The sequence below is a fragment of the Podarcis vaucheri genome (genome assembly GCF_965113315.1).
Source record: "Podarcis vaucheri genome assembly, chromosome: 5".
Taxonomy (NCBI): domain Eukaryota; kingdom Metazoa; phylum Chordata; class Lepidosauria; order Squamata; family Lacertidae; genus Podarcis; species Podarcis vaucheri.
In genome coordinates, this window is record NC_138763.1 from 5,862,714 (window position 1) to 5,887,909 (window position 25,196).

General features: G+C 49.4%; 1 protein-coding gene and 1 long non-coding RNA gene across 6 annotated transcripts; one reads left to right on the forward strand and one right to left on the reverse strand.

Annotated features, from left to right (window-relative positions):
* Positions 1–1,560: 1,560 nt before the first annotated feature.
* EIF4E2 (eukaryotic translation initiation factor 4E family member 2) lies at positions 1,561–25,163 on the reverse strand. 5 transcript variants are annotated; one of them, XM_082224654.1, is made up of 8 exons: positions 25,026–25,163; positions 22,487–22,548; positions 19,697–19,831; positions 15,586–15,690; positions 14,712–14,864; positions 14,483–14,619; positions 4,696–4,776; positions 1,561–2,013 (listed from the first exon to the last, which is right to left on the reverse strand). In XM_082224654.1, exons 2-7 carry the CDS (start codon positions 22,538–22,540, stop codon positions 4,731–4,733), a joined length of 630 nt encoding a protein of 209 aa, XP_082080780.1. In that variant the 5' UTR covers positions 22,541–22,548; positions 25,026–25,163; the 3' UTR covers positions 1,561–2,013; positions 4,696–4,730. The 5 variants fall into 5 exon arrangements, with proteins under 5 accessions (XP_082080780.1, XP_082080778.1, XP_082080781.1 ...); XM_082224652.1 differs by having other exon boundaries at positions 22,434–22,548; XM_082224655.1 differs by lacking the exon at positions 19,697–19,831 and having other exon boundaries at positions 22,434–22,548.
* On the forward strand, positions 4,804–9,546 carry LOC309533376. The gene is made up of 3 exons (XR_014220186.1): positions 4,804–7,733; positions 7,812–9,227; positions 9,263–9,546. It is a non-coding gene; the product is annotated as an uncharacterized lncRNA (long non-coding RNA).
* Positions 25,164–25,196: the final 33 nt, after the last annotated feature.

A 25,196-nucleotide genomic window follows, 5' to 3' on the forward strand; every position in this document is an offset into this window, starting at 1 on the left:
GAAACCAGAGGGTGAGCAGAAAGAGAAAAAGACACCTCTGGACCCCATATTGTCATGGTAGGCGCTGCAGGGAGTCTGCGTTTTCAGATTGAACAGCAGGCCTCGTCTCTTAAAGCCGAGCTCATGAGCAGACGAAGCAACAGCAACTTGTTTGGCACACAGCTGGGACCTCGAGCGAGACTAAATCCTTAAGTGCCATCATTTGCGGAACAATTAAGGCAACATGGTGGGCAGGAAGCGGCATCTGGCGGCTTAAGCTCCCCTTCCGTGGGTATTTTGCTGGCTTACAGCGCCCAAGTGCTATTAGGATGGAAATCAAATCCCACTCCTGTAACCAATATCGGAAGCGGCAGGGGTCGCGTGTTTATCTGAATAATAAATGTCGAAATGCGGCGGCTGTGCCGACTCACGATCCCGTAAGTAGCAGAAAAACCACAAGCCGCGTCTAGATGGGATGCGATGTGCGCCTAGGAATGCAGATCGCCCCGTGGGAAGAGAACGGGGGGCCTGGGCCAGAGGAGGGAACCGACCCTGATGGTCGGAGGCAGCAGTGCGTCTGAATGCCATTGGCTGGAAGCCACAGGAGGGGAGAGGGCTCTTGCGTTCTCACGTCCTGCTTGTGCGTTATCTGGCCGGCCCCTGCGAGAACAGAGTGCTGGATTGATCCATCGGCCTCCTCTTAGGAAGGGGGAAATGGAAAGAGAGAGAAACACACCAGGGCTGAATGAAGACACACCAAGATTCTAGGTCATGTCAACATTCAGAGGAGGAGGCACCACACCACAGAAATAAAGAGAAAACAGTGCCCTCTTCTCTGCAAAGACAAAATGCACCTCTGTTAAAGGAGCTGCTAAACCACAGGCAGCCTCTCCAGCACTCCCTTCTGAAAATTCCTCATTTTTTAAAGACGCCTCCCATAAATGTCCCCACTGTGAGGACTGTGGAGTTGTTCTCCGACACCCTAAAAAAAAAAAATGACTCCCATAGGTCCTGAGCTATGACAATGATGTCGTGTCTTTTTCTTGTGGTCTTTGAGGTCCGGTCCCCCCCCCCCCATCAACACTTATTGTGGTTTCACAATTTGTTGGAAGCTGCCAGAGCGGCTTCGCCCCACGGACACCGCTTTTCAGTAATAGCTCAGTGACAGGTGTCATACGTAGCCCTGGTTTCCAGACTAAAAAGGAAAACCCCAGAGGCAGAACCAGAAGAGGTGCTTGTTCTGATTGTCCCTGGTCTGTTTTCTTAATAACCCTTGAATTCTTGCTCCTGTTCTATTGCACTGCCATGGCCAAGAGACCTTAAACACCTGTCATGTTTGACTGATTTATTAGCTCAGTTAACTTTGCAGCTGGGGCAGCCTGAAGAGAACCTGCAAAGCCTGCCACCCCGAGTGTAAATGCACGGTCATGCACATTTAACCTGCTTAAAGCCCCAGCCCCAGCACCTGCCTGTGTTCCCCCAGAAGTCAAGGAGAGCGCTCAACTCCTCCCCTGAGGGTCTTCCAAGCAGGACGCCCTCTCAGATACCTGTTAAGCAGACACGACGACAAGGAGGAGGGAGTAGAGGCCTAATCGTTTATTGGCAGAGGTGAAATGGGGGCACCTGCCAATCGCCGGACTGCCTCCGCCTCTGCAGCAGACATCCGGTTAATACTGGAAATTCCTGGGCAGGAAGAGCCACTTAGCAGGAGGACCCTCCACATCGAAGAGAAACGAGGCGGTAGGGCACCCGGGCTCTGGTGTGGAATGCAAAGTACGGTCACCCACTGGGCTAGACCAAGATGCTTGGGTGCCGGAAGGTCAGTCTTTGGCACAGGGGTGAAAGCCATTGTGTGTCAAACGCCCAGGCCATCCTGCGAGCCTCCTCAGCCAGCAGACACATGCACACAGAAAAACCCTCCTCTCCCCCTGCCCGCCTTTTCTGGGCCAGGCTGAGGAGGAGCTGAGTGCTGTATCCCCTCCTCCTTCTGCTCCTCACAGTGCGATCTTGGTATTTCGGAAGCTTGAGTTATCCCTGAAAGACAGAGGAGGGAAGGCGGTTAGCAAATGTATTCTGTCCAGGAAAAGCGGCTGCAGTTTGGTCCACGATGCTCAGGGGAAATTTAGTAGTCAAACATGTTCAAGTTGTGTCGTCCCCCATCCCCCCGCTGCAGCAAAAACAAAAAAAAGGTTGCTGAGTGAACAAGTACAGGGCATGAATTTTGGCCACAGGTAGGCCCAGGAAATCCAATAGTAAAAATAATTATAAACAGGCATCCTGAGACCCTGTCTATCACAAGGAACTGCATTGCTTGAGATATCCCCCAACTCTTCACTGATGGCAAGAGTGACTCCCATGCACGTAAAGACAAAAATGAATAGAGCAGCTTGTGACCCGTAGTATCAGCAGAACTGCAGGTAGGTGGATCAAGGAAGAAAACTTGGATTCTGAACATCCCTTCCTTCAATTTAATGGTTGGTGCTGTTAGCCACATGCATCCAATATGATTCAATTCCCTATCAAAGTGTACATTATCCTCCCAACTGCATTTCCAACACAACCCCACTCCCCCCGCAACCATTTCTGGTTCTGTTCAAAACGTTGCCCCCTGAACAGGTCATAGCTCCCCTAACAAGAGTAAAGGGGGTGGCCTGTGTGTTTGAGAAAGGCGAGCCTAAGAATCTGATCTGGGAAGATGCAGCTCTGCTAGATCAGGGGAGGGAAAATGAGATGACTCAGAAGTGGAAGGGGAGCTAAAAGATCTCCCCACTAGCAGCCACGTAAAGGTAAAGGTAAAGGTACCCCTGCCTGAACGGGCCAGTCTTGCCAGACTCTGGGGTTTGTGCGCCCATCTCACATCTATAGGCCGGGGGCCAGCGCTGTCCGGAGACACTTCCGGGTCACGTGGCCAGCGTGACAAAGCTGCATCTGGCGAGCCAGCGCAGCGCACGGAACGCCGTTTACCTTCCCGCTGGTAAGCGGTATCTATTTATCTACTTGCACCCGGGGGTGCTTTCGAACTGCTAGGTGGGCAGGCGCTGGGACCGAGCAGCGGGAGCGCACCCCGCCGTGGGGATTCGAACCGAGCAGCCACGTAGGATGCCACAAAAAGCCTGGAATGGGCTTGGTAAGATGCTCAGAGAGCAAACTCCATTGGGCAAGCCGACCCAGACGGGGACAAGGGTGACTGGAGAAACCCACAGGGGGAAAGATACAGGATTGGCCTGGCCTGCAAAACTATTGCAAGGCTGTCAAAAGCAAGGCAGAGTGAGAACATCTGGAGGACCTGGGACAAGAGGCAAAGGTAAATGCGCCAGGTCCTTCAGGCGCAAACTTGCACCATGCTTGATAAACAGGTGCATGTGAAGGGGGCCTCTGAACATAACACTCTTGCTGCTCTGCAGGCCACACTGCAGAGTGGTGAGGAATGCACATCTCCTCCCCAGGAACCAGCGGGGCTCAGCCACTGTGCGTCAGGGCAGCAAGCTCACATCTGCCTGTGGAAGGAGACACAAATTTCCACCTCTTGTGTTTGTGCTTTGTGACACTTGGCTCAGACTGTGTAAAATGTTTGCAGGACTGGGGGGCCCTCGCTCTGCTCCCTGCTCTAACAGCTGGCATCCACCCAACACAAGCAAGTGGGAGATGTACCTCTCAGCCTCACAAGGCCTCCCCCCTCTGGCACAGCGACCTTTGCAAACAGGCAAAGGGGCTGTCTGGAAGTGGGCAGCTAACACACGGCCATTAGAGAACCCGGTTTCCACTATTAGCGTAGGCTCATAAAGAGCTGATATTACTGAGTGGAAGACTGACCACAGCAGATGCAGGGAACCTTTGGCCCTCCAGATGTTGCTCAACTACAACTCCCATCAGCCCCAGCAAGCATGGCCAATGGCCAGGGATGAAGGGAGTTGGGCAGGTTGCTTTTCATTCTTCCGCTTTAAATTTCCCCAGAAACACCCCCCCCCCAAATTACATTATGAAAACTTGTATTCTTGTACACACAATACAACCTATAACAGTACACATCTCTCCTACACATCCTTATTAAGTGATCCACAAGCTATTTCAAACCTTTGGAACTGGTCTTTAGTTTTACTGGAGAACAAACTAAAGCTCCACCGTTCTCCCGCAAAGGTGTCGCCGTGCTTTGTTCCTCTCGCCAGCCTCAATTTGTGAGTCAATTTCTCCATAAGGGCTATACGCCACACACTATTGTACCAAGCATTCAAGTTCGTGCCTCTTACATCCTTTCAGGATGTGGCTATAACCATATGAGAGAAATCCGATTTATCCACCAAGTCCTGATTCTCATTTAAAAACAGACTCCGTAATGGGATGATGGGAGTTGTAGAGCTGAGCGACAACTGGAAGGCCAAAGTTCCCCCACACCTTGTCTACAGGTAACGTTGACAAAGGTCTGTTTTATTTCCTTTTTTCCCCTTGGAGACCAGAACTGGCTCCATGTAGGTCAGCCAAGGCGAGCAACACTTTGTGGTCTGCTCTGCAAGGCTGCTGTGGAGCAGCGTTAAGAATCGCAGCAAATCTTGTCGACAGAGAAAGGCCAATGGTTTGTCCCGGCAGTGGGACAAGGGAGCTCCCCCAGGCTGAGAGTGACCAAGAGTCTTTGCTGGGGAGGGAGAGAGGGAAGGGAAGGGGGGGCTCTGGCTGAGAGGTGCATCTCGCAATCGTGTAAGAAGAAATATGAGGCCCTACCCTGGGTGTGTGAGAGAGGGAGGAAGAGCTCCCGTTCAGCGGCCGCCGCTGTTCACCAGCCCATGAAACTCCTCCCAGGCCCTGGCAAGCCAGAGGGGGTGGGGGGACGAAAATGGGAAGAGGGTGGGGGGGAGGAAGAGAAGGGGATAAAACAATGGTGACAACACACACACACACACACAGAGGAGAGGAAAAGAAAAGAAAACGAGCACTTCAAACCAAAGGCTTTAACTCTGAACAAGAGCAAAAGAGCAATCATGTGCAGTTTTAAAGTGCTTGCCCGGAAGGCGCAAAGCAGGCTCCTAACAAGGGAAGCCGATTTGAAAATGCAGCCCAGGGATCTCAGGGGGTCAGAAGGCAGGTCAGGAGCTCTTCACCATGTGCCCCAGCCCCACAACGCCCGAGTAGGCGGCATTTGCTCCCATTTTCCCATGGCCTCACCCACTCCTCCCCTCCCTCTGTTGGAAGCGAGATTGGGGGGGGGCTCTTGGGACAAAGATCCGTGCTGTTTTTAATCTTCTGTTTCTCTGTAAAGTTCCACGCATACCGAATACAGCACAAATAATGGTATTCAGAGACACAAAGAAGTACATCGAGCTACCTTGTATGGATACAGACCATTAATCCACCCAGCCCCTTGTTTTCTGTCTGGGAGCGGCTCCCCACAGCTTTCTGGGATGTGTGCCTCTCTTTCCCAGCCCTGATAGCTCTGATCGCTAGAGGGGGCAGGGTTTGAACCCAGGACCTCCAACAAGCAGCCCTGTGATATTGAGCCATGGTCCCTCTCCACCAACTTTCACTGAGCCACCTGGCGATTGGTCTGGCTGGCTCACAAGTGGAGAACCTCTTTCCAGCGGAGGGCCACTTTCTCTTCTAGGCAACTTTCCAGGGGCCACATGCCAGTGGGGGCCAGCAGGGCCAGAGGCAAAAGTGGGGGCAGCAACACGTGTTAATTTGCTCACACTCCCCTTCCTCTCCCCTATCCAGGCACGTCTAGTGGCCAGATCAAAGGAAGTAATAGCACTGCTCTATTCTGCCTTGGGTTGACGACACCTGGAATACTGGGCAACCCAGTTAAAGAAAGATATTGACAAGCTGGAAGGTGTGCAGAGGAGGGAGACCAAGGTGATCAAGCACCTGGAAACCAAGCCTTATGAGGAACGGTTGAAGGAATTGGGTATGTTTAGCCTGGAAAAGAGGAGACAGAGAGGAGGCATGGTAGCCCTCTTCAAATATCTGAAGAGCTGCCCCACGGAAGATGGAGAAAGCTTGTTTTCTCCTGCTCTGGAAGGTAGGACTCGAACCAATGGCTTCAAGTTACAAGAAAGGAGATTCAGACTAAACCTCAGGAAGAACTTTCTGAAAGGAAGAGCTGTTCAGCAATGGAACAGACTCCCTCAGAAAGTGATGGACTCTCCTTCATTGGAGGTTTCTAAGCAGAGGTTGGGTGACCATCTGCCCTGGATGCTTTAGCTGAGATTCCTACATTGCAGGGGATTGGACTAGGTCTCTCCCAATTCTATTATTCCAAGTCAAGAATCCTTATCAGAGATCAAGGGCACATTACAGCCAGGCAGAAGCATTAACGGAGACTATAAAGCAGAGCAGGGGAGAGATGCAGGCCAGGTAGAGTCCTGGTGGTCGCACACAAGAGTCCTGGATGCCCACATGCAACTGAGGTTGTCCAACACTAATCTAGTTCAATATGGCCTGTTTACTGACCATCTCCATCTCTCAGTGCTACATGAGGTCCTTAACTGGAGAGGCCAGGGAGGCAGCATAAAGCATGGATGCAAAGCATGTGCTCCTCTACTGAGCTATGCTCCTCCCTTCCTACCCTATGGTCCATGGGTTCGAACCCCACGTTGGGCTAAAGATTCCTGGGTTTCAGGGGGCTTGACTAGATGACCGCAATGGTCACTTCCGCTCTACTAGTCCACAATTCTGTACAGGCCTTGCCATGCTCACCTTATTTCCAATAGTTCTTCTCCCTACCCCACTTTTCCAGGATATATAAGAAACCGCATCTCATTGTCATGGAGCAACTGAACACCTAGTCTAGCATGGTCAGCAGAGGCCTCAAAATCCAAAGGCTCCAGCTGGGAGATCTCTGAACCCCTAAAACCTGAAGCCCTTTAACTGGGAGGGAGACTCCCCAGCAAGCTGGTATCTTGCTTTCGCTGCCTAAAACCTCACACACACCCCGAAAACATGGGGGAGCTTACAAGCGATGAAATTTCTTCACCACACTCAGGCCTGAGAAGAACCCTGGGCAATGCATCACGCTGTATGCTGAACACAAGTCCGTTAATAGAACCATTTTTTGATTGGAAAGCGGAAGCCAATTGTTGCCAGTCACGTCCTGCCTTAAATCTGCTTAGCTAATGACACCCACAATAAACATAAAAGCGCGATCACTATCTGCAGCAAAAGTGCTTTCAGATAAATCTCAGGGAATGGGCCTAATGTTGCCTCCTCTGGCGCTATTTTTCTCACTGATGGGCCAAGTGAGCAGGAATTGGGGGGGGGGACCTGCTTGCTTTGCGGAGTCAGACAAATGGAGGCGGAATTGGGAGAGAAGACGATTACCTTAACGACTGCCCCTTCGCGTGGCTTTCTGCTGCCAGAAATACTCTCTTCTCTGAAACTCTTCTACAGCAAGACAGCTTTCATAATCTCTACACCCCTTCACTGGTTTCTCCCCTGTAACGCTACTTTTCAGGCTGGACCGCAAGCTTTACCGAGTCACGACACATTGGTTCACCTAGCTCAAAAATATCTGCACTGGCTGATGGTGGTTTTCCAGGGTTGGGCTTCAAGCCAAACTACAGATTTTATCCAAACCCCTCGCTCCTAGATCTCAACAGATCTGCTGCCTCACAACTTGCCAGCAATCCCACCTAGGAGTCACCAGTCTTGCTCCCTCATGACCAAAAGAGGTGCAGACTTTGTCATCACGATCTGTCTACATCGCACAGTTTTTCTCAATCACAACCCTTACTTCTGTTGCTTTGAGATTTGCCTGGAGAACCCCAGAGGCTTAGAATCATAGAATCATAGAGTTGGAATAGACCACAAGGGCCATCGAGTCCAACCCCCTGCCAAGCAGGAAACAGGCTTGTGTGGGGTGAGTTCCTTCTATCAAATGGCAGACCCTTCTCCCAAGCCTGCTTTCCTTCCATATAAGATGAGCGTGTTCCTAGTAATCCTGCAGCCAGAATCCCAGGGAGTGTCTTTAGGAGGGGGAATGTTTCTGTGGGACCAAGGGAGAAGCTGCCACGGGGGCCATTTAATGCCTTGCTGTGAAAGGGCTCAATTAAGAAGCATTGTTGACTCAAGCTGGCGCAACTTCAGTCAGTTCGCTTCTCCCCTGCCTGCCCCACAAGCTGGCCTTTCCTGTCCCTCTGGCTCCATGCAATGTGGACGGGAAAGAGATCAATCCCGCTGCCCCACAGGACCACTTTGGTGCAGAAGCAAAATCCCCAGCCCTGCTGCCACGCTCAGGAGCAACTGGAACGGGTCCTTTTGTCAGAGCCTCCTGGAGACAAAGAAGGGATTTGCGCTGCAGGGAGGACCGAGAGTGCAAAGCGATTCCAGAGCTTAGACACTTCTGACTCCTGGGGCTGAACTCTCTTCGAGCTGAAAGTGGTGTGAGAGAAGGGAGGTGGGAGCCTTCAGTTTAAAGCTGTTAGGCCCAACCTGAGAAGCCCTGCAATGGCCACCAAGAGCAAACTGGGGCCAGAGAAGCATTTCTAAGTTTCTCATGGGGGGCAGAGGGCTGGGAGGAAAGAGGGCATGGAGGGATGGCGACCGCTGACTTGGAACAGAGGTGGGGAAGTGGTGGCCTTCCAGCTGTTATTGGATTCCAACGCCCATCGCTGGCCATGGAAGGTGAGGCTGATGGGAGATGCAGTCCGAAACCATCAAGATCAGTGGCTCCCAAAGTGGGCAGCACTTGTTGGTGTAATGTGAACAATGGGTTAAATTGCACAGCACTTGGTCTGACATCCCCCATGACCGGATGTTTGGAGATAAGGCACCAGGTGCACTGGGTTACCATAGCAACATCACCGAGGTCAAGTGTATGGCTTGTTGAGCCATGCACCCTCCCCACTGGGTCAGGAACGCAGAGACGAGTCCAATAGTCTCTAGGGTGTTGCTTTTGTTATGTCCTGGCAGGTCCATATTCTGAAGTCCTGTCCTGTTTGCTGTTCAGGGTCTGACTCTGAGTATGCAAGAGTTAGGGGAAGAGGCTGTGGGTTTGACACAGCAACATTAGCTAGCATGGTGAGTTTTTGTGGCCCTGTGATATGTATCTTGACTTCAAAGCCCTGAAGAACTGTAAATATTAGACAGTAATGTTTAGCTTTGTCTTGCACCAGAAGACAATAAACACTTTGTTGCTTTGAGCTGTGCGGGAGAGTTTTCCCCTTAACCGGGAACTCTGGAAGAAGCTACTCTGATGGGAGCAGGAAATCTCTGAAGACTCTGCTGGGGCTCCCCATACTCAGCTGATGCGTCACATGGCTCGAGTTGTGGTGAACAGCCAATTGACTTCCACCAACAGTACCACCCCGTGAGGAGCCACAAAGAGGCAAGCGGATGGAAACGGGGCACAGAAGGTGCAAATGACTATCACTGGAACTCGCTCATGAATTTTGTAGATATAATTAAACTAAATAGGTTTAACTGGATTTTGAATAGATGTGCAATTAATTGCCCATTTCGAATTTTACTGTGATGTTACCTTCCTTAGCGGGTTGTGAAAACTGCTCATCCAAGTAAGGCTTTTTTATAGGGTAGGGGGGCATTGGAGAGGTATTTATGTAACCAAGGGGGCAGGGACCCAAAAGGTTTTTGGGCATGCTACCCCAGGCTTGGGAAGTGCCACATGACTTGTTTCTGTGGTTCTGAAAGAGAGCCTTGCACCCTCACCACAAATGATTGTGGCAAGGGGTCTGTTTCTTCCACAGTGAGACTGCATGGTTTTGGAGGAACGCCCTTGCAAACAGGGGTTGATGGAGGCACAGGAAAGTGTGCTTGTATGAAGAGAAGACTCAGGCAGCCCCCTGCGCCAGCTTACCTCTTCATTTTGATATTCAAATCCTTTTAGTTTGTGTTTTTAATCACAAACCACCAGGGGAGCTCTAATGGCTGAAAGGCAGCCGGCATTCAGTTAACACTGTCAGTAAATGAGCAAAACAGTCAGTGGAGGGCAAACGTCTGAGGATTGCTACCTCCCGAGTCACCTTCACAACGCAAGGAAGGGTTCAGAGCTGAGCCCGCCAGAGGGGGTTATAAGCGGCAGCTCAGCTGCCCAGAGAGGAAAGGCTGTGAGACCCAGGAACTCACATTATCCCAAACTGGGCTCAGGGCATAAATAATGAAGTGATGGGAACACAAATTACCCCCCGAGCGAGCAAAGGTACCGTAAAGCAGACAGTGAAAGCTCCATTAAAGCAAAGACCAACAGGCACACTGCCTGGCTGCATGATGCATTTTCCATCAATCTGATAATAAAATTCTGGAGATTTCTCTTCCCTGCAGTGCCTGGTGAATCAGAGGCATTAAGTCCTTATATGCTGGAGTTCCAGGAAACTGATGGGGATCCGCTACTGTGCAGCGGATACTGGAAAATTTGCCTCATCTATTCTGCTGCTCTCTAAAACTCAGCTGTCACCTGTTTGTGACGAAATTCATTCCCTGTCTACCCTAGCTAGTCTGCATATGTCTATACATACATTTGTGTGTGAGAGAGAGGGGGGGGGATGGAAGGAGGGAGGGACGGACTCTGGAATTACCAGTTTCACATCTTCATTTGTACTGACTACAAGGGGCTGCAGAATCAAAGTCTGATTTATTTTAGAGCTGTGATTCACTGAATTTATTCTATTAGTATTGCATTTTGTTGAACTATTTTACAGTATTGTGTGTGGTGCACTGTGTGTTGGGTCTTTATTCTTAACCCCCACTATATGTGCCCCAACTTCAGTTGATTATAAGCCTGCAGAATAAGTCTATGTTATCTTTTCATTATCAAAAATAAATAAACCAACATGCAAATTTAGCGGCATGTTTTTACAAATAAAAGCCAGCCCTAGATCAACAACTGAGCAACGGCTACTCAATGCAGAAACAAAAGCAGGTGGGTGATGGGCAGAACAGTATCAGAATCCTCCCCCCGAAAAAACTTTTTGTTCTATATTGATTGCCAAGTTAAATACCCACCCATGCGATCACAACACTCTCACATCCAGAAGTACCATCATGGACACCAGGGACTCTCGATGAAAACTGGCAACTATCTCAACATGAGCTGCTCCCCACTCCCTGATTTTTCTTGTGCAACAGTCCCAACATGAATCACTTTCTCCAAAGATAAAAGGATTCCACAAACTTCCCTAGATAAGCTGCACCATCAAGAAATGACTCTGCCTCCCATCACCCCACACAAACACAATATTTCACCCAAGCCAAGGTGGGGGACCTCTGGCCTTCCTAATATTACTGGACTCCAACTCCCATTGGCCCTAACCCATGCCGGATGGAGCTGAGCAGAGGTAGTGTTCAATGGGTGGGTCTCACCCCAACCTGAAGCAAGCTGCACCAGCAATGCTACCACTGGTTTTCCAATGTCACTTGGGGGTTTTCATTGGGGTGGCGGAGAGGGAGAGAGAGAAACGAGGTGGAGGCAAAATAGGAGAATTACAGAGAGACAGACAGAGGGAGAAAAAGAGGGAGGGGAAAGATGGCCATATGGTAAATAACGAGAAATGGGTCCTACATTGCAGGATGCAACTAAAACGCAAGTCTGAAAAGGGTCAAAGTTGCCAATCTAAATGAATCCTCCTGCACATAAACCTATTACTAATTGCCCTCTTCTCACTAGATACAAGGAGGGAAATGTTTCTTCATCTGCCCCCATATTTGAAACCATCAAATTCCTCACCTCCTTCAAAGATCCGGAAAAAAAGCCCCCTCCCAATAGGGAGCAGCTGCCTTGGCTCTTAGCCGCCATCTGACATGTCCTGCACAAAGTTGCCAATGACACACTGGCTTGGGATGGGCAAGTTCAGGATTCTACTTCCTGGCAGCTCCATCAGGGCAGAGAGTACCTAGCTTAGGACTGGATGTGGAATTGCTCCTGCCTTCCAACCCGCTTCCTAACAGCCTACAGCTCAGGCAACTTGCAAATGAAGTCTGCCAACCTCCCAGCATTAATGGATGTCAGGATGCAACCTCCACGATCAGGGACAGTATACCTTTGAGAACCGGAAGTTGAAGGACAAGTAACAGAAGGAATGGCTGTCTCCATCCCTGCTCATGAGTTTTCAGAGGCAGCTGGTTGGACACTGTTGTAAACACAGTGCTGAATGAAAGAAACCTTTGGCCTCATCTAGCCAGGCAATTCATTCTCTCTCTCTCTCTCTCTCTCTCTCTCTCTCTCTCTCTCTCTCTCACACACACACACACACACACACACACTGTTGGCATCTGTCTGTCTCAAGAGACAATGGAGTGTGCCTTCCAGGGTGAAGTCAAACTGCTGTGTTAGCAGCACTGAAATGACCTCCCTGGGGCACAAGCCTGGGCAGTGTATGTGGAGATCCTGGCCTGCCCAGATGACAAGACCCCCCTCTTGGCCTCACTAATGTGGCACCAGTCTGGCTGCAGGAGTTGCCGGAAGGAGGTGTACCAGATGCGACCCAACCATCTTAGGGACTCCACTCCGGATATGTGTAGAGTTTACTCCTAACCCTTTTCTCCTCCCAAAAATATCCTGCAAGGCAACAGAGGTTTAGGATGAGTTTTCCTCCTCCTAAATGGGCTACCTTCCCAGGACAAGTTCTGTCTGCCTCTCGCTTCCCTCTACAGTATATGCAGAAACTGCCTTATTGACTGCTGGAAACACTATTGGTCTCACTCGCTCAACCCGCTGGAACCTGTCTTTGCATGCAGGGGAAGTCCCTAACTCACTGATGGGTTTTGGACCCATTGACTACCGTCGCCTGCTTTAGCCAGCCAGTCGAAGCAGTTTCCCGGGGCGCAGCCACTGTTGCATGCTGACAGCTTCTGAGAACCACAGGTGAGAGCGGAGTGCAAGATGGGGACCAAAGGTGGACAAACTACACCAGAAGGAGCAGGATGTGCCGCCCACCAGTGGCGCTACCCCTCCTTTAACGCCCTCCTCTGGGATGGTCTTGCTTCCTTTCCTCCCTGGGATTCTGCTAGCCAGGGGAAAAGAAGCAGGTGCCCTGCTGCATCCTTGCTCACTCACTGGACCAGAAAACCCCCTCACTGCTGAGTTCTACTTCTACATTTTATTCATCTGTCCTCCCTCTTCCTTGGCTACGTTAATCTTCCAGCGTCGGCCCACGCTCCCCAACCTGCATCTTTGCTTATAGTGCACTTAAGTGAAAAGGGGTTTTCACATTTTTCACCCCCAATCTGAAAGCTCTTAAATATGCAGCGATCCTTCATCACTTTGCGGGAGAATAAAAGTCATCTTGAATGGCCTGGCCTGGTAAACTATAACGGTCTCATTTAAAATACAGCTGTCCTCTCCGTGTACTATAATCCTCTGTTCTAGTTAAAGGGCCTCTGTCACCGGGGGGGCTGGGAGGATTTAATATACAGCATTTATTATGATTAGAAATCATTTGTACAGCACAGTAAATTTACATAGCGCCTTCCTGAGAACATTTATAAATCTAATGGGTCTATAAATCCCCGTTAGTCTCTGTGTTTTATGTCTCCAGGAACGGCACTCAAATCACACCCCCTCCCCTCCTGCCACCTTGGCTTGGAAAAGGGGGAGACCCACAATCCCAGCCCACTCTACCAAGCAGCTACTGGAGGGCCAAGGCTGGTTTAAGGAAACACTGGCATTCTTTGAAAGCTTACTGACAGTCAACCCACCTTCAAACCCACCACTAGTGAGCTGACTCCGCAGGGAGGTGCTAAAAGAGGCACTCTCAGTTCCTGGCCAGAATCCTACGTGAAGCAGATGAGAATCTTTCCCAGAATCCTCCAGGGAGAGGAGCCAACCTGTCGCCAGACTCCCAACTCCCATCATCCCCAATCAGCTTGACCAATGAGTTACGAGATCACAGTCTTTGTACTTTGCAGCACCTGGAGAGGACAAAGGTGGCTGCCCCTGCTCTGGAGGATGCTGGGACCCCTGTGGCAGATGCCCAAGGGTTCCTTAGTGGACCAAGGGACACACAAGCTCCATTGGACCTCCTGTTCCCACAACTGCCACCTGGGAAGCAGAGCTTATTCCACCAGCTCTGCTGCGACACACTAGCTCCAACAGGCACCTCCTGCCCTGAACTGTGCCAGATGGTAGGAGCAACTATTCAGAAACTGGTCCTGAGCTTTGATTCCGATTTTCCTCTTCCCTCCCTGTTCCTTTTTCCTTGTGTGCTGTGCTTGTGGGTAGGTACTGTTTTGCTCCGATTGAATGCAAGCTGCCCAGGGAGCCTTTCCTGGCTGAAGAGTGAGGTACAAATGCTCTACGTAAATGAACAAATGGGGTCCCTTGAAGGTGGAGAGCACTGAAGCCGGTGAGCCAGGCCACTAACTGCAGGCAGCAAGAAGGCTGTGCGTAGCCCTCAAGGCAACACGTGCCAGAACAGAAGAAGCTGTGTGAGACACCAGAAGTGTCCCAGCGTGGTGACAGCACTCACAGCTCTACAGGACAAGGAATGGCTCCCTGCATTAACACGGCAGACACAGAGGCAAGCCCATTACAGCCAGTGCTCCCCTCCCCCCTCGCCACACGTACTTGATGCTGTCCGTGTGGGTTTTGTATTCCATGATGGTGTTGGGGGGCAGGTTCAGCACTCGTCGGAGCGTGTCCCGTATCCGGGCCGTGGTCGCTTGGTCGCTGGCCGTCTTGTTCCATATGGAGATGATGTCCTCCTGCAGGGCGAATGCCGGGAGGTGAGCAAACGGGGAACTCCCACGCCTCAAGGCGGCAAGGCTGGTCCCGCGACACCCAGAACGCGCCTTACCTGGAAGCGGACGGAGACGACCGCCCCGCAGATTTCTTCGCCCACCATGAACTGCTCTCCCAGCATTGCCAGGATGAGGTTCTCCCAACATCGAGACGCTAAGCCCTTCCGGAGACGGATGATCCACTTGCCGCCGTTCTTGTTGGCGTCATCCTGGGAAGGCGAAAAGGAAGAAAATGAGGCCCACCTTCTCACTGCCCCAAACCAGGGAGGGCTTTTCTTGCCCCAGCTGCCTCTACGAAAGCAGTCCTTGCAGTCTTTTAGGCTGCACCCAGTGAAATCAGCAGTTTGGGCTGAATAAGAGCAATACGGCACCTAGGAACAGGGGAAGGGCAAGGCCTCAGACCATTTCTTTTTCCTGAACAAAATCGTATATTGAGAAAAGGGATTATTTCAATGTCATATTAGGTATGTTAATAGCGATAAAGCTTCTCTTAGACCCCCAACGACTCTATTGGCACCTGCCCTGGGATTTTAGGGTGAAGGGTGGGAAATAAAGTGGGGGGATATCACAGCTGAACTGCATGAAGATTGCAGGACTTTATTTCTGTATTCTGGCATTTTGTCTCTTCCAGCAGGCCTGTTTAATATCTGGTTTCTTTTCTTGCATTTAAACCTCTTAGGTACAACTTTGAAAACTATATTTTTACTTAAATGAGGGGAGTTAAAAGTTTTAGACGAAATAGTCTTAGGAAACAGTAACTGATTTCCTAGTTTGAACGATTACCCACTAACAGCAAATAAAAAATAAACAGATGTAAGTGCAGCCAGTGAGACCTATCACAGACCCATCTGCACCCCTCAGCTCAGCTTCTGCGTCCTTTTTGTGATCTCCTCCTGTTTCCTTCCTACTGCAGCACCTGTCAGGACTCACCTCCCACATAGGTTTAATTCCTTCTTTGAAAAGGTGGAAGTCGCTGTGGCCCGTCAGGTCCCCGGGACGAACCATGTGGCTATAAAATCTCCAAAACTGTTCCACCTATATCAAGAGGAGAAGCACAGCCAAGTCAGGCAAATCTTCCAGGAGCCAAGACAGGTCTTCCTTTTCAGATTCTGGCTACAGGTGGTTGTAAGACAGCCAAGTCAGGAAAGCATGGCAGCAGCATCTCTTGTAATATTGTAAATGTCCAAGGCAGGTTAAAAAACCAAACAGTGACAGACAAGACCCCCCCTTCCTTATTCTAACTCCCACTCTCTGCTAAATGTCTGTCTGTCCCTTTGCACTTATCTTGACTGCACAACATTTCACAGCAACCTGCCCTACCACTCCCTGACTCACTTGAGCCACTGCCTCTTTCTTGGAACTCAGGCAACACTTGAGGCAGGTGACCAAATCACAGCATCATTGTGTGGTTGCTGTTTCCATTGCAGCTCCCCCACCAGTGACTGATGTTGGCATGGCATCGGATCAACCAAATATAGGTTACGTAGCAAAAGTGTGCTAAACCATTATATAAATATTAAAAACAGCTATCATATATATGCCACCTTTAGCACTCGAAGTGCTTCATATAGGTGATCTTGCCATAATCCTTACAGTCATACTGTAGAGGTAGGAGAGTTCTTATTCATATTATTTATTAAATTTGTATACCACCCTATAATCACAGGTCTCAGGTCACAGGTTACAACATAAAATCACAATCACATCATGCAAACAGGGAAGGGCTGGGATTAAACAACTGCGGAATGTGTATTTATTAAGCAAAATCTGTGTGCCGCTTATTTGCAAGTGAAATCACCAAGTGCTTTACGAAGAATAGAACATATACAATAAAACTGTCAATAAAAAAAATGAATGTGAAATTTCAGCCAGGGAGTTCATTCTCTTAGCTGGGGGAAAGAACCCATAGCATAGTATAAGACTGCATGCATTGCATGCCAAAAGAAAGCCCCAACCCCCGGTGTCCCTAGACAGAATCTGGAAGCAAGTGTGGTAAAGACTTTCCCCTGGCACTTGGGAGAACTACTGCAAGTCAAAGCAGACAATATGGGCTAAATGGGCCAATGGCCTGAGTGCATAAGCCTCTTTTACTCACCGGCCTTCAGAGCAAGAATATGGCCTCCTTTCCCACAAGTTTGTAAAATAGTAGGAACTTGGGACCATGAAACATTTCACAGTGTTTAGCCACGGTTAAGCAACAGACCATTGACTGGTAGTATTGTGAATGACTAACTGGCCACTGGAACCCCCACCCTCATGTTGGGGGTGCAAGTTCAGGAAGAATGGGAGCAAAAGCAGTGGCAAAATGGGTGCCACTTGCAACAACAACAACATGGCAAGTCCAGGGGCCTCGCAGGCGCTAGTGATCATACGGGACACTTAATAGTGTCCAAGAAACTGAGGAGGAAGAAGAGAAGGAAAGCACCACTTCTCTGTTCTGCAGCAAACGGCTTCACATCTCAGACTATTAAAAAAAATAATGCCCAAAGCTGCGGCAAATTGTAAAAGAAGTCCCCCTTGCCAGAATGGAATTCAGATACAGCTCACGTCCCTTAAAATTCCACACCTACAAAGCTTTTTGTGGTGCTATATAACATGCATTATTACATCATTTGCAGAAAGGGGTTCTGCCTTTCGAGCTTTTAGGAACTAGATGGGGAGTTACACATCTTAGGCAAATGAATAAATATGCCACCCCTGGAGATCAATTCATGGCAATAACTGCATGCCAGCGGTTCTGGAGTGCGCTGCTGCCCTCCAGTGGCCCAGACACAAGCAACTGCAGGCTTGCAGAAACTGTGCTGAATTATGCGGAGTAGAACTTGTCAGACGAGAAAGGCAATCTTCTGCATCATCTACTAGGAAGAAAGTTCCACCGAGTTCACAGAGGCTTACTCTCAAGTAAGGGTGCCAAGGACTGCTGGCTAAGGCTCAGGTTATATGCAATAGTACCAGAACTAGGTGGATGCAAGGTTCTCAGTGGGTCACTCAAACAACAGTAATGGGGAAAGGAAAACGGGTCACATGCTTACTATCAGAAAGCTCATGGCTTCGGTTCTGAACAGAGCTACTGAGAAAAAAGAGGATGGTATCAGGAAGGTTGGGGAAAGCTACGCAAAAGCACAATAAATCATTAGTAATTAAAATTATTAATAATTATAATACAGTTTCTTATGGTCCCATGGTCGGTTGCACCAATTTTAAAACACAATGTCAAGCACAGTTTTAGACAATTTACTGCCACAAGAATAGAGAGGGCCTTGTCTACCTATCTATCTGTTTATCTTAGGAAAACACAGCCCCAAAACATCCTATTGAGGACTGAGCATGCTCAGCTGTCACAGAAATGCTGGATGTCAGCCTAGAGAGGAAACAGAAAATTTGATTTTGGGGGGAAGAAGAATGGGATGGGTTGGAGTATCCTGAAAAGAAGACATGTCTGTCTGGCACACTAAACAAGAGCTCTCCTCACTGCAAAACATTCCCACTTGTGACTTCTACTGCAATCTTCCCATTTGTTCATATACTACAGTAATTCCAGCTGCTCATTATTTTTGGTTTAGGGCATTTGCTAGGCAGTCATGAAAGGGAGGTGGGGCTGGGCACAAGGGTCCCATTTGATTGGTTAAACAAGAAACCCAGAGAGGAGGGCCAGTAGAATTCTCTCCTCACCACACCTCCCTTTGGCTACAAACAATCCAGGCACCTGCGCTGTCACCCAAAGAGTTTCGGCACTGCAAACCTGCTCAGCCAGCTTCTTTCCAGGGCTGAGCATGCTGGAAGACCTGCTCCCTGCCTTGCAGGCCTTTTCCCATCTGACCTGGGAGGATGAGGACCGGACTGACTCCAGCTACAAAAGCTGAGGCTGCTGAACAGCTGCCTTTTACATCTTTATTTTAGATATTGTTGTGATTTATGCAGAAACTGTTCAGTTTGGTTTTGTCTTTTTTAATGTTTTATTTACTGTTCATGACTACTATTGTTCTGTTGTAGTTATGTGTAGTTTTTTCACGTTGTAAGCAACCTTGAGCATGCCCTGAACTGTGGAAAGGTAGCATGCAAACAGAATTATATATGTATGTCAAGATTTTAAAATGAGACACACAACCACACAAGAGAAGGCCTTCTTTCAGAACCACACCTTGCCTTTGACACAGGGTCATGTTGGGCACTTTAGAGCAGGGGTTGTCAACCTGGTCCCTACCTGCCAGTAGTGGGCATTTCAGGATTCTAGGTGGGCGGGAGGGGGTTCTACGGCACAAGCTGAATCCTCCTTCCATCGAGCGTTGGTGGGCGGTAAGGAAATTTTACCATCCAGAAAGATGCATTAGTGGGCGGTAGGTACAAAAAGGTTGACTACCCCTGCTTTAGAGGAAAAGGAAGCCCTTTCTCTGATGGGGCCATGAGAACAGGAAGCACCTAGGCTGAGACACAGGATGGGGGGGGGGCATTTTGAGAAGTTGCCTGTGTGGCTGTTGAAAAAGGAGGGTGGGACCTAATATCAGATCAAGAGGCCCATCAACTCCAGCATCCTGCCTCCAAAAGTGGCCAGCTAGATGTTCCTCGGAAGACTGGAGGCAACTGCTCTAACCCATATTCACAAAGCACCTGGTATCTACCACTGAAGCTCCATTTAGCTGCCATGGCTACCTAGCATAAAGAGACGCGTCCCTCATGAATTTGTCTGACCCTTTTTAAAAGCTATCTAAACCAATCGTCAATCCCTGTGGCAGTGATTTCCACAGGGCGATGAGAGATTCGTACAATGTAAAACTGCAAACGGTGGCTGGTTCAGAATTCCTCTGTACAAGATGCAAGGGAGCCACTGCCACTCTGAATCCCCTATCGGTCCAGCCTCCAAACATGACAGTGCACACATACTCACTGTGAATGTAAGAGATATACAAAGCTGCCCTTGGCCCCACTACCCCGATGCTGCCTGCTTGGACCCTCCGTTTGCTTCTCATGCGCAGATAACATTTGCCCCCCCAAGCTGCACTGAATCCAGTTAAACGAGCGACAAGACAGAAATGCAACTCACGGAGGCGAAGGTGCCAATTTGCTTGATGTTCTGTTCGTAGCTCTGAGAGCTGGTGGGCCTCCCGGGGGTCCGCCTGGAGTACCAGAAGGTGTAATTATACTGCAGGGGGTGCTCAGCCGGCCCTGGAACCACAGCCTGTGTGCAGAATTGAAACAACTCATTTGTCCTTACACATTTCTCTAAAGAGAAGGCTGAAAGATGTTTGCAGCATTAGAAGCCTGCCTGCTCCTGCCATCACGGAGCGTGAAAGAACATTTTAGCCTCATTTTCTTCCTGAAATTCCATCTCTGCTAATAGCTTGAAACAGACCATTAGTCTGGCAGGAATTGACTATACTTCAAACGAGAGATTAGCAATCCTCAGCATGCTTGAGCTTCTCCAAGCTGGCAGAGGACGAGCCCCATGAGGGACGTTTTGTGTTTCTCAAAAGCAACTCATCAGACAAGGCCAGTTCATGAACTCCGCCTACATGCCTTTATAGGTCTCCAATTGCTAGGATAACGGATCTTAACGGGGGCAGGCAGTGGGGGTCTCCTCTGTGAAGCAATGGAGAAATCTATCCCCGTTCCAAACAGGGAAAACAGATGGAATTGAACATTTCAAGCGAACCAAGAAAACCAAATGTCGGTAATGCATACATTAGAACAAATGTGATCATCTTTACAGCTTTCCAGGGCCAAAACATCACCCAACTCAGCTCCCAGCTAACAAAAGGCAAGCCAGGAAAACCTGGGCTTCATCTCTCTCCCACCCCAGAAACAGCTGCACTGAAATAACCCCAGGTATGAAATAGCCCAGCTCCTTCCTGCCAGGAACACAACTTTTGAACAAAGGATGGGCTGGAGTGGGAAACTCCCATTTCCCTCAAAATGCCCACTACTTTGGCTTGGGGGGGGGGGCTTGTTTGCTGAAGGGAGCCCAGGAGGAATTCAAGGTGTCTCTAGCAGGTTTCCACCTCCCCAGCCAAAAGGGATCAATGCAAATGAGGACCAGAAGACAGCATCTCTCTTTCACTGTCAATAGTATGATCAGGTTCAGCAATTTGCTAGTGAATGGAAACTGGAGAACACCACTGTTAGAGGATAATGCTACTGCAACATGTTTCCTTCGCCCCTTATAATTTGAAAGAGTTCACCAACATTCAAGCCCACTTCCACCTTTTGGTCCATTTGATCATGCTAGAGTGGGATGCAATTTCTACACAAAGGTTCTTTTTAAAAGGAAGATGATGTGCCTTCCTCAAGGCCTGCACACACCTTACGTTCCAAGCTCATGGCTGTTGTGGCAAAGGGACACAAGGCATCTTTACCTTGCAGTAATTGGAAGCCTAAGGGGTGAGTACAGACCGTTCCCTACAGGTGTGGGCCTCAACCACAGCAGCTCTCTAATGCAAAGGGGAGGGCAGGAACAGATGGGCTAAACGACACAAAAAGCATTCTCGAGCCCAGAGAAGAATCTCTGCCAGAAAAGAAAAGGTATTCTATTAGGTTACATTTAATCAAAGGAACTTTGGGCAGTGGAAACCTTACAGAAAAGAACAGACCCAAAGTCCACAAATGAGTTTGCTTGAAAGGCAGGCAAGTGCCCCCTTTCCAAAGCAGAGAGGGGCACCAGTCCTGCTGCCTCTGTAACAAAAAAGCCTCTAAACCAGGGGTGGTGACCTGCAATTCACAGCTAGGAATAACCCCTTTCCTATCTCACTGGGGGCCATCTGCTTTCACTGCTGCTGAAGGCAGGAGAGAGCTGAGGAAGCACAGGCAACAGGCTGGATAGGGAGGGAAGGTGGGCAGCCACTTCTGTAGGTTCATGTGCACTTGCACCAGATGGAGTCAAGGAGGAGCGCAGTTCTAATATCAAATTTATCTATAATAATAATAATAATTTATTATTTGTACGCCGCCCATCTGGCTGGGTTTCCCCAGCCACTCTGGGCGGCTTCCATAGAAACCAAAAAACACTAAAATATCATACATTAAAAACTTCCCTGAACAGGGCTGCCTTAAGATGTCTTCTGAATGTCAGGTAGTTGTTTATTGTTTTGACATCTGATGGGAGGGCGTTCCACAGGGCGGGCGCCACTACCGAAAAGGCCCTCTGCCTGGTTCCCTGTAGCTTTGCTTCTCGCAATGAGGGAATCACCAGAAGGCCCTCGGCGCTGGACCTCAGCGTCCGGGCAGAACGATGGGGGTGGAGACGCTCCTTCAGGTATACTGGGCCATCTACAGCTAAATGTCTGCCATTATTGTCAGGTAGCATGTTCTTGCAGAAAGAGGGATTATCTATTGCAAGGGACTTTGGCAAGGAGAGGATACAGACTTCCTGTAAGCGCCGCCCAAGGTTTCAGTTGGTATTAGGAGTGTTAGGAAACTTTGCCTTCATGACATGTTCCTAGCCTCAAGGAACAAATGGCAGCCATTTGCTTAGATAGGAGAACATAATGGGTTGTCCACGTGGAAAGTCATTAATGCTTTAGGGCTGAATTTGTTCCCAACTCCAGAACCGTACGGATGAATGGAATTGTTCGTTATCAGTCAATTCTGCTTTCAAGATAAACATTTTCAAATAATTCATATTTTATTTAACAAAGGAAAGGCATGGAGGCTAGGGAGGGTCTTAGTCAAAGTTAACCATAGATATTCTCTGGACACTGGAGCTATAGGCTAATGGTTCCCCCGCTCCCTCAGAATCATCAACCGAACACTCCAGTCTGGTCTAGAAGGAAGAGGAAAGAACGTACCTTCCTCTTGCTGCTACTTTGGGGTTTGTCTCTATCATTTTTTTCCTTCTCACCATCTTTCTGTGTGCTGTTCTCTTCATTCTGGTCATGATCTCCACTGTCATCATCCTTCAGACTGGCAAAGAAGTAAATAAAATAATGAGTTTGAAAGCTCATGACTGCTGTTGCTTCTGTTAAAAAAAAAAAGTCTCAGTGTCCTCACATCAGCAAGCAATTGAGGAAAATGTTTTTCTTTTCTTTTTTTTAAAAAAAAGAGGTAATGATCCCACACTGCAGGTACCTGTAAACGTAATGCCATCTTGGAATAAAAGGAAGAACAAAAGACTTGCACTTCCTTTTTTTCTTGCCCTTTTTTGTATTGTCCGAAGAACTTTTGTAGCACATCCCTGGAAACCAATCCTATAGGAAACGGTTTTAAAAGCTGGATATGTTTAGCCTGCCCTATATTTGCCATCTTTTAAAAAAATAAATAAATAAATAAATCCCTGACACCAGTTTAAAACTGTAAACTTATTTGGGCTAGAGACCTGTTTACACAGTTTATCAAGAAAAATAAAACATCACACGCATTGATGGTCATGTGAAATGGAGTTCCTCTTGCCTTAAACAGTCTCTAGCCTATCATCCAGCAAGGTCCCAGTCTCTTTCTTTCAGAGTTATTTTTCAAAGTGTTATTGTACGCCACTAGTTCACTACAAATTCAGCGCTTTCTTCTACCACATCTGCAAATCCTACTACATCCCCCATGATACTTCTTTCCTGTGTCCTGATACATGCCACCATACTGGGGAAAGTATGTCAACAGTGCTAAATAATGGTCAAACAGTGGCAGTTACATCAGGTCTTAGTGGAGTATTTTCTTATAGATGAGAACTGATTGTCTGCAATAAGAAACAAGTGGGTATCTTGAGGCTGGACCCAAAGATGACAGTTGGGGGTTTGAACAGACAGGTGACTATCTCCTCCGGGTATCTCTTTGCCAGTTACAGGTGCATATCAGTTACAGACAGGTAGCCGTGTTGGTCTGCCATAGTCAAAATAAAAAAATTCCTTCCAGTAGCACCTTAAAGACCAACTAAGTTAGTTCTTGGTATGCAATAAACCCAAGTAGTATGCAATAAACCCAAGTAGTATGCAATAGTTCTTGGTATGCAATAAACCCAAGTAGTTCCCACAGGCTTGAAGACTGCCCTTGCTCTCATTACTGAGCTCTGCCCCACATAGGAAGAGACCATACCTGCGGAAGCTCACAGGATCCAGCTGCAGGAAGGCCCTAGTTCAATCCCCAGCGTCTCCAGATAAGGCAGAAAAAGGCTTCATCCTGAAGCCACTGTGCCTGCTACATCTTTTCTGCTGGACTCCCATCATCCCATGCCACTGGGAGCCAGAGTCCAGCAACAACCTGAGGGCACCACTCCAGCTCTCCCTGCAGAGATGGCTGACTTGGAACGAGGCAAGCAGCTTCATTTTTGCTCTGGCCGCTGATGACTCTCGCCCTGCAGCCTGCACTGTGCTCAGAATGCAGAGAGGCTGTGAACAGCCTCTGCTGGATCAGGCCAACACCCCATCCGGTCCAGCACCCAGGGCCAGCCCAAAGCGCTTCAGCACTTAAGGCAGACCCCAAAACGGCTGCCCTACCCCAGCCAGGGAAGAAGGGGTAAGGGAAGATCTACACCGTGAACAAGGAGGGTGGGGTGGGCTGAGAGAAAGATCTACCTCGGGATCTGCTGCCGCTTCACCTTGCCTCATGCTTGTCCTCCACAGGGGCCAACCAGGGGCCCATTACAGTGGTACCTCTGGTTACATACTTAATTCGTTCCGGAGGTCTGTTCTTAAGCTAAAACTGTTCTTAACCTGGAGCACCACTTTAGCTAATGGGGCCTCCCACAGCCACTGCGCCACCACCGCACAATTTCTTCCAGTACCGGTAACTGCCATTCAGGACCATTCATAGGAGCCAAATCATCGGGCTGAGATCCCTTCAGCACCACCAACCCAGTAAAAAACTAATGGACATTGCCATTCAAAGGGTGTGTGATCTTGTGATCGACTGTGCAGGGTGGTGCTTACCTGCTCCTACCCGCCCTCGGGTTAAGAATTCGTTCTGGAGGTCTGTTCTTAATCTGAAACTGTTCTTAACCTGAAGCACCACTTTAGCTAATGGGGCCTCCTGCTGCTGCCGCACCGCCGGAGCAACATTTCTGTTCTCATACTGAAGCAAAGTTCTTAACCCGAGGTACTTTTTCTGGGTTAGCGGAGTCTGTAACCTGAAGCGTGTGTAACCTGAGGTACCACTGTATTTTATTCAGAATGGAAGCAGCCCCGTCCTCCGTGAAGGGAGACCCCAACCCTCTTTCTGCTGGCCGAGGGGGGGATTTCGGCAGGCGCAGCTTCTGCCCCCCCCTGCAGCCCCGGGCGCCCCACTTGCCCTCACGGAGGGCGGCCTGCCTCCCTGCCTCTCCGCCCACCTCCGGCCCCCTCCGGGAGCGCAACGGCGGTTGGGGGCCGGGCCGAGGGCGACGGGGAGCCGCTTTGCACGGGGACCCCCCCCCGCCCTCCGACTAGGCCTCAGCCGCGGCGCCTCCGACTCACGCGTCGAATTTGTTGTTCATCCTCCTCGGTCACTCTCTCGCCGCCGCCGCCGCCGCTTCGCCTGCTGCCGCCCGCCCGGCTACTTCCGCTCAGCCGCCGCTTCCATAGACACGCCGCCTACGCCGCCCTCCCTTTGCTTCCGGCGGAACCTGGCTCCCCTCGGCCCGCCGC

Bases quoted from the DNA above. Each gene is read 5' to 3' on its own strand.
- EIF4E2 (XM_082224652.1), bottom strand. From the start codon at position 25,045: ATGAACAACAAATTCGACGC. The intron at 22,549-25,025 runs GTGAGTCGGAGG...CTTCTTTGCCAG, and splicing joins ATGAACAACAAATTCGACGC to TCTGAAGGATGATGACAGTG. The intron at 14,620-14,711 runs GTAAGGCGCGTT...TTCGCCCTGCAG, and splicing joins TCGTCTCCGTCCGCTTCCAG to GAGGACATCATCTCCATATG.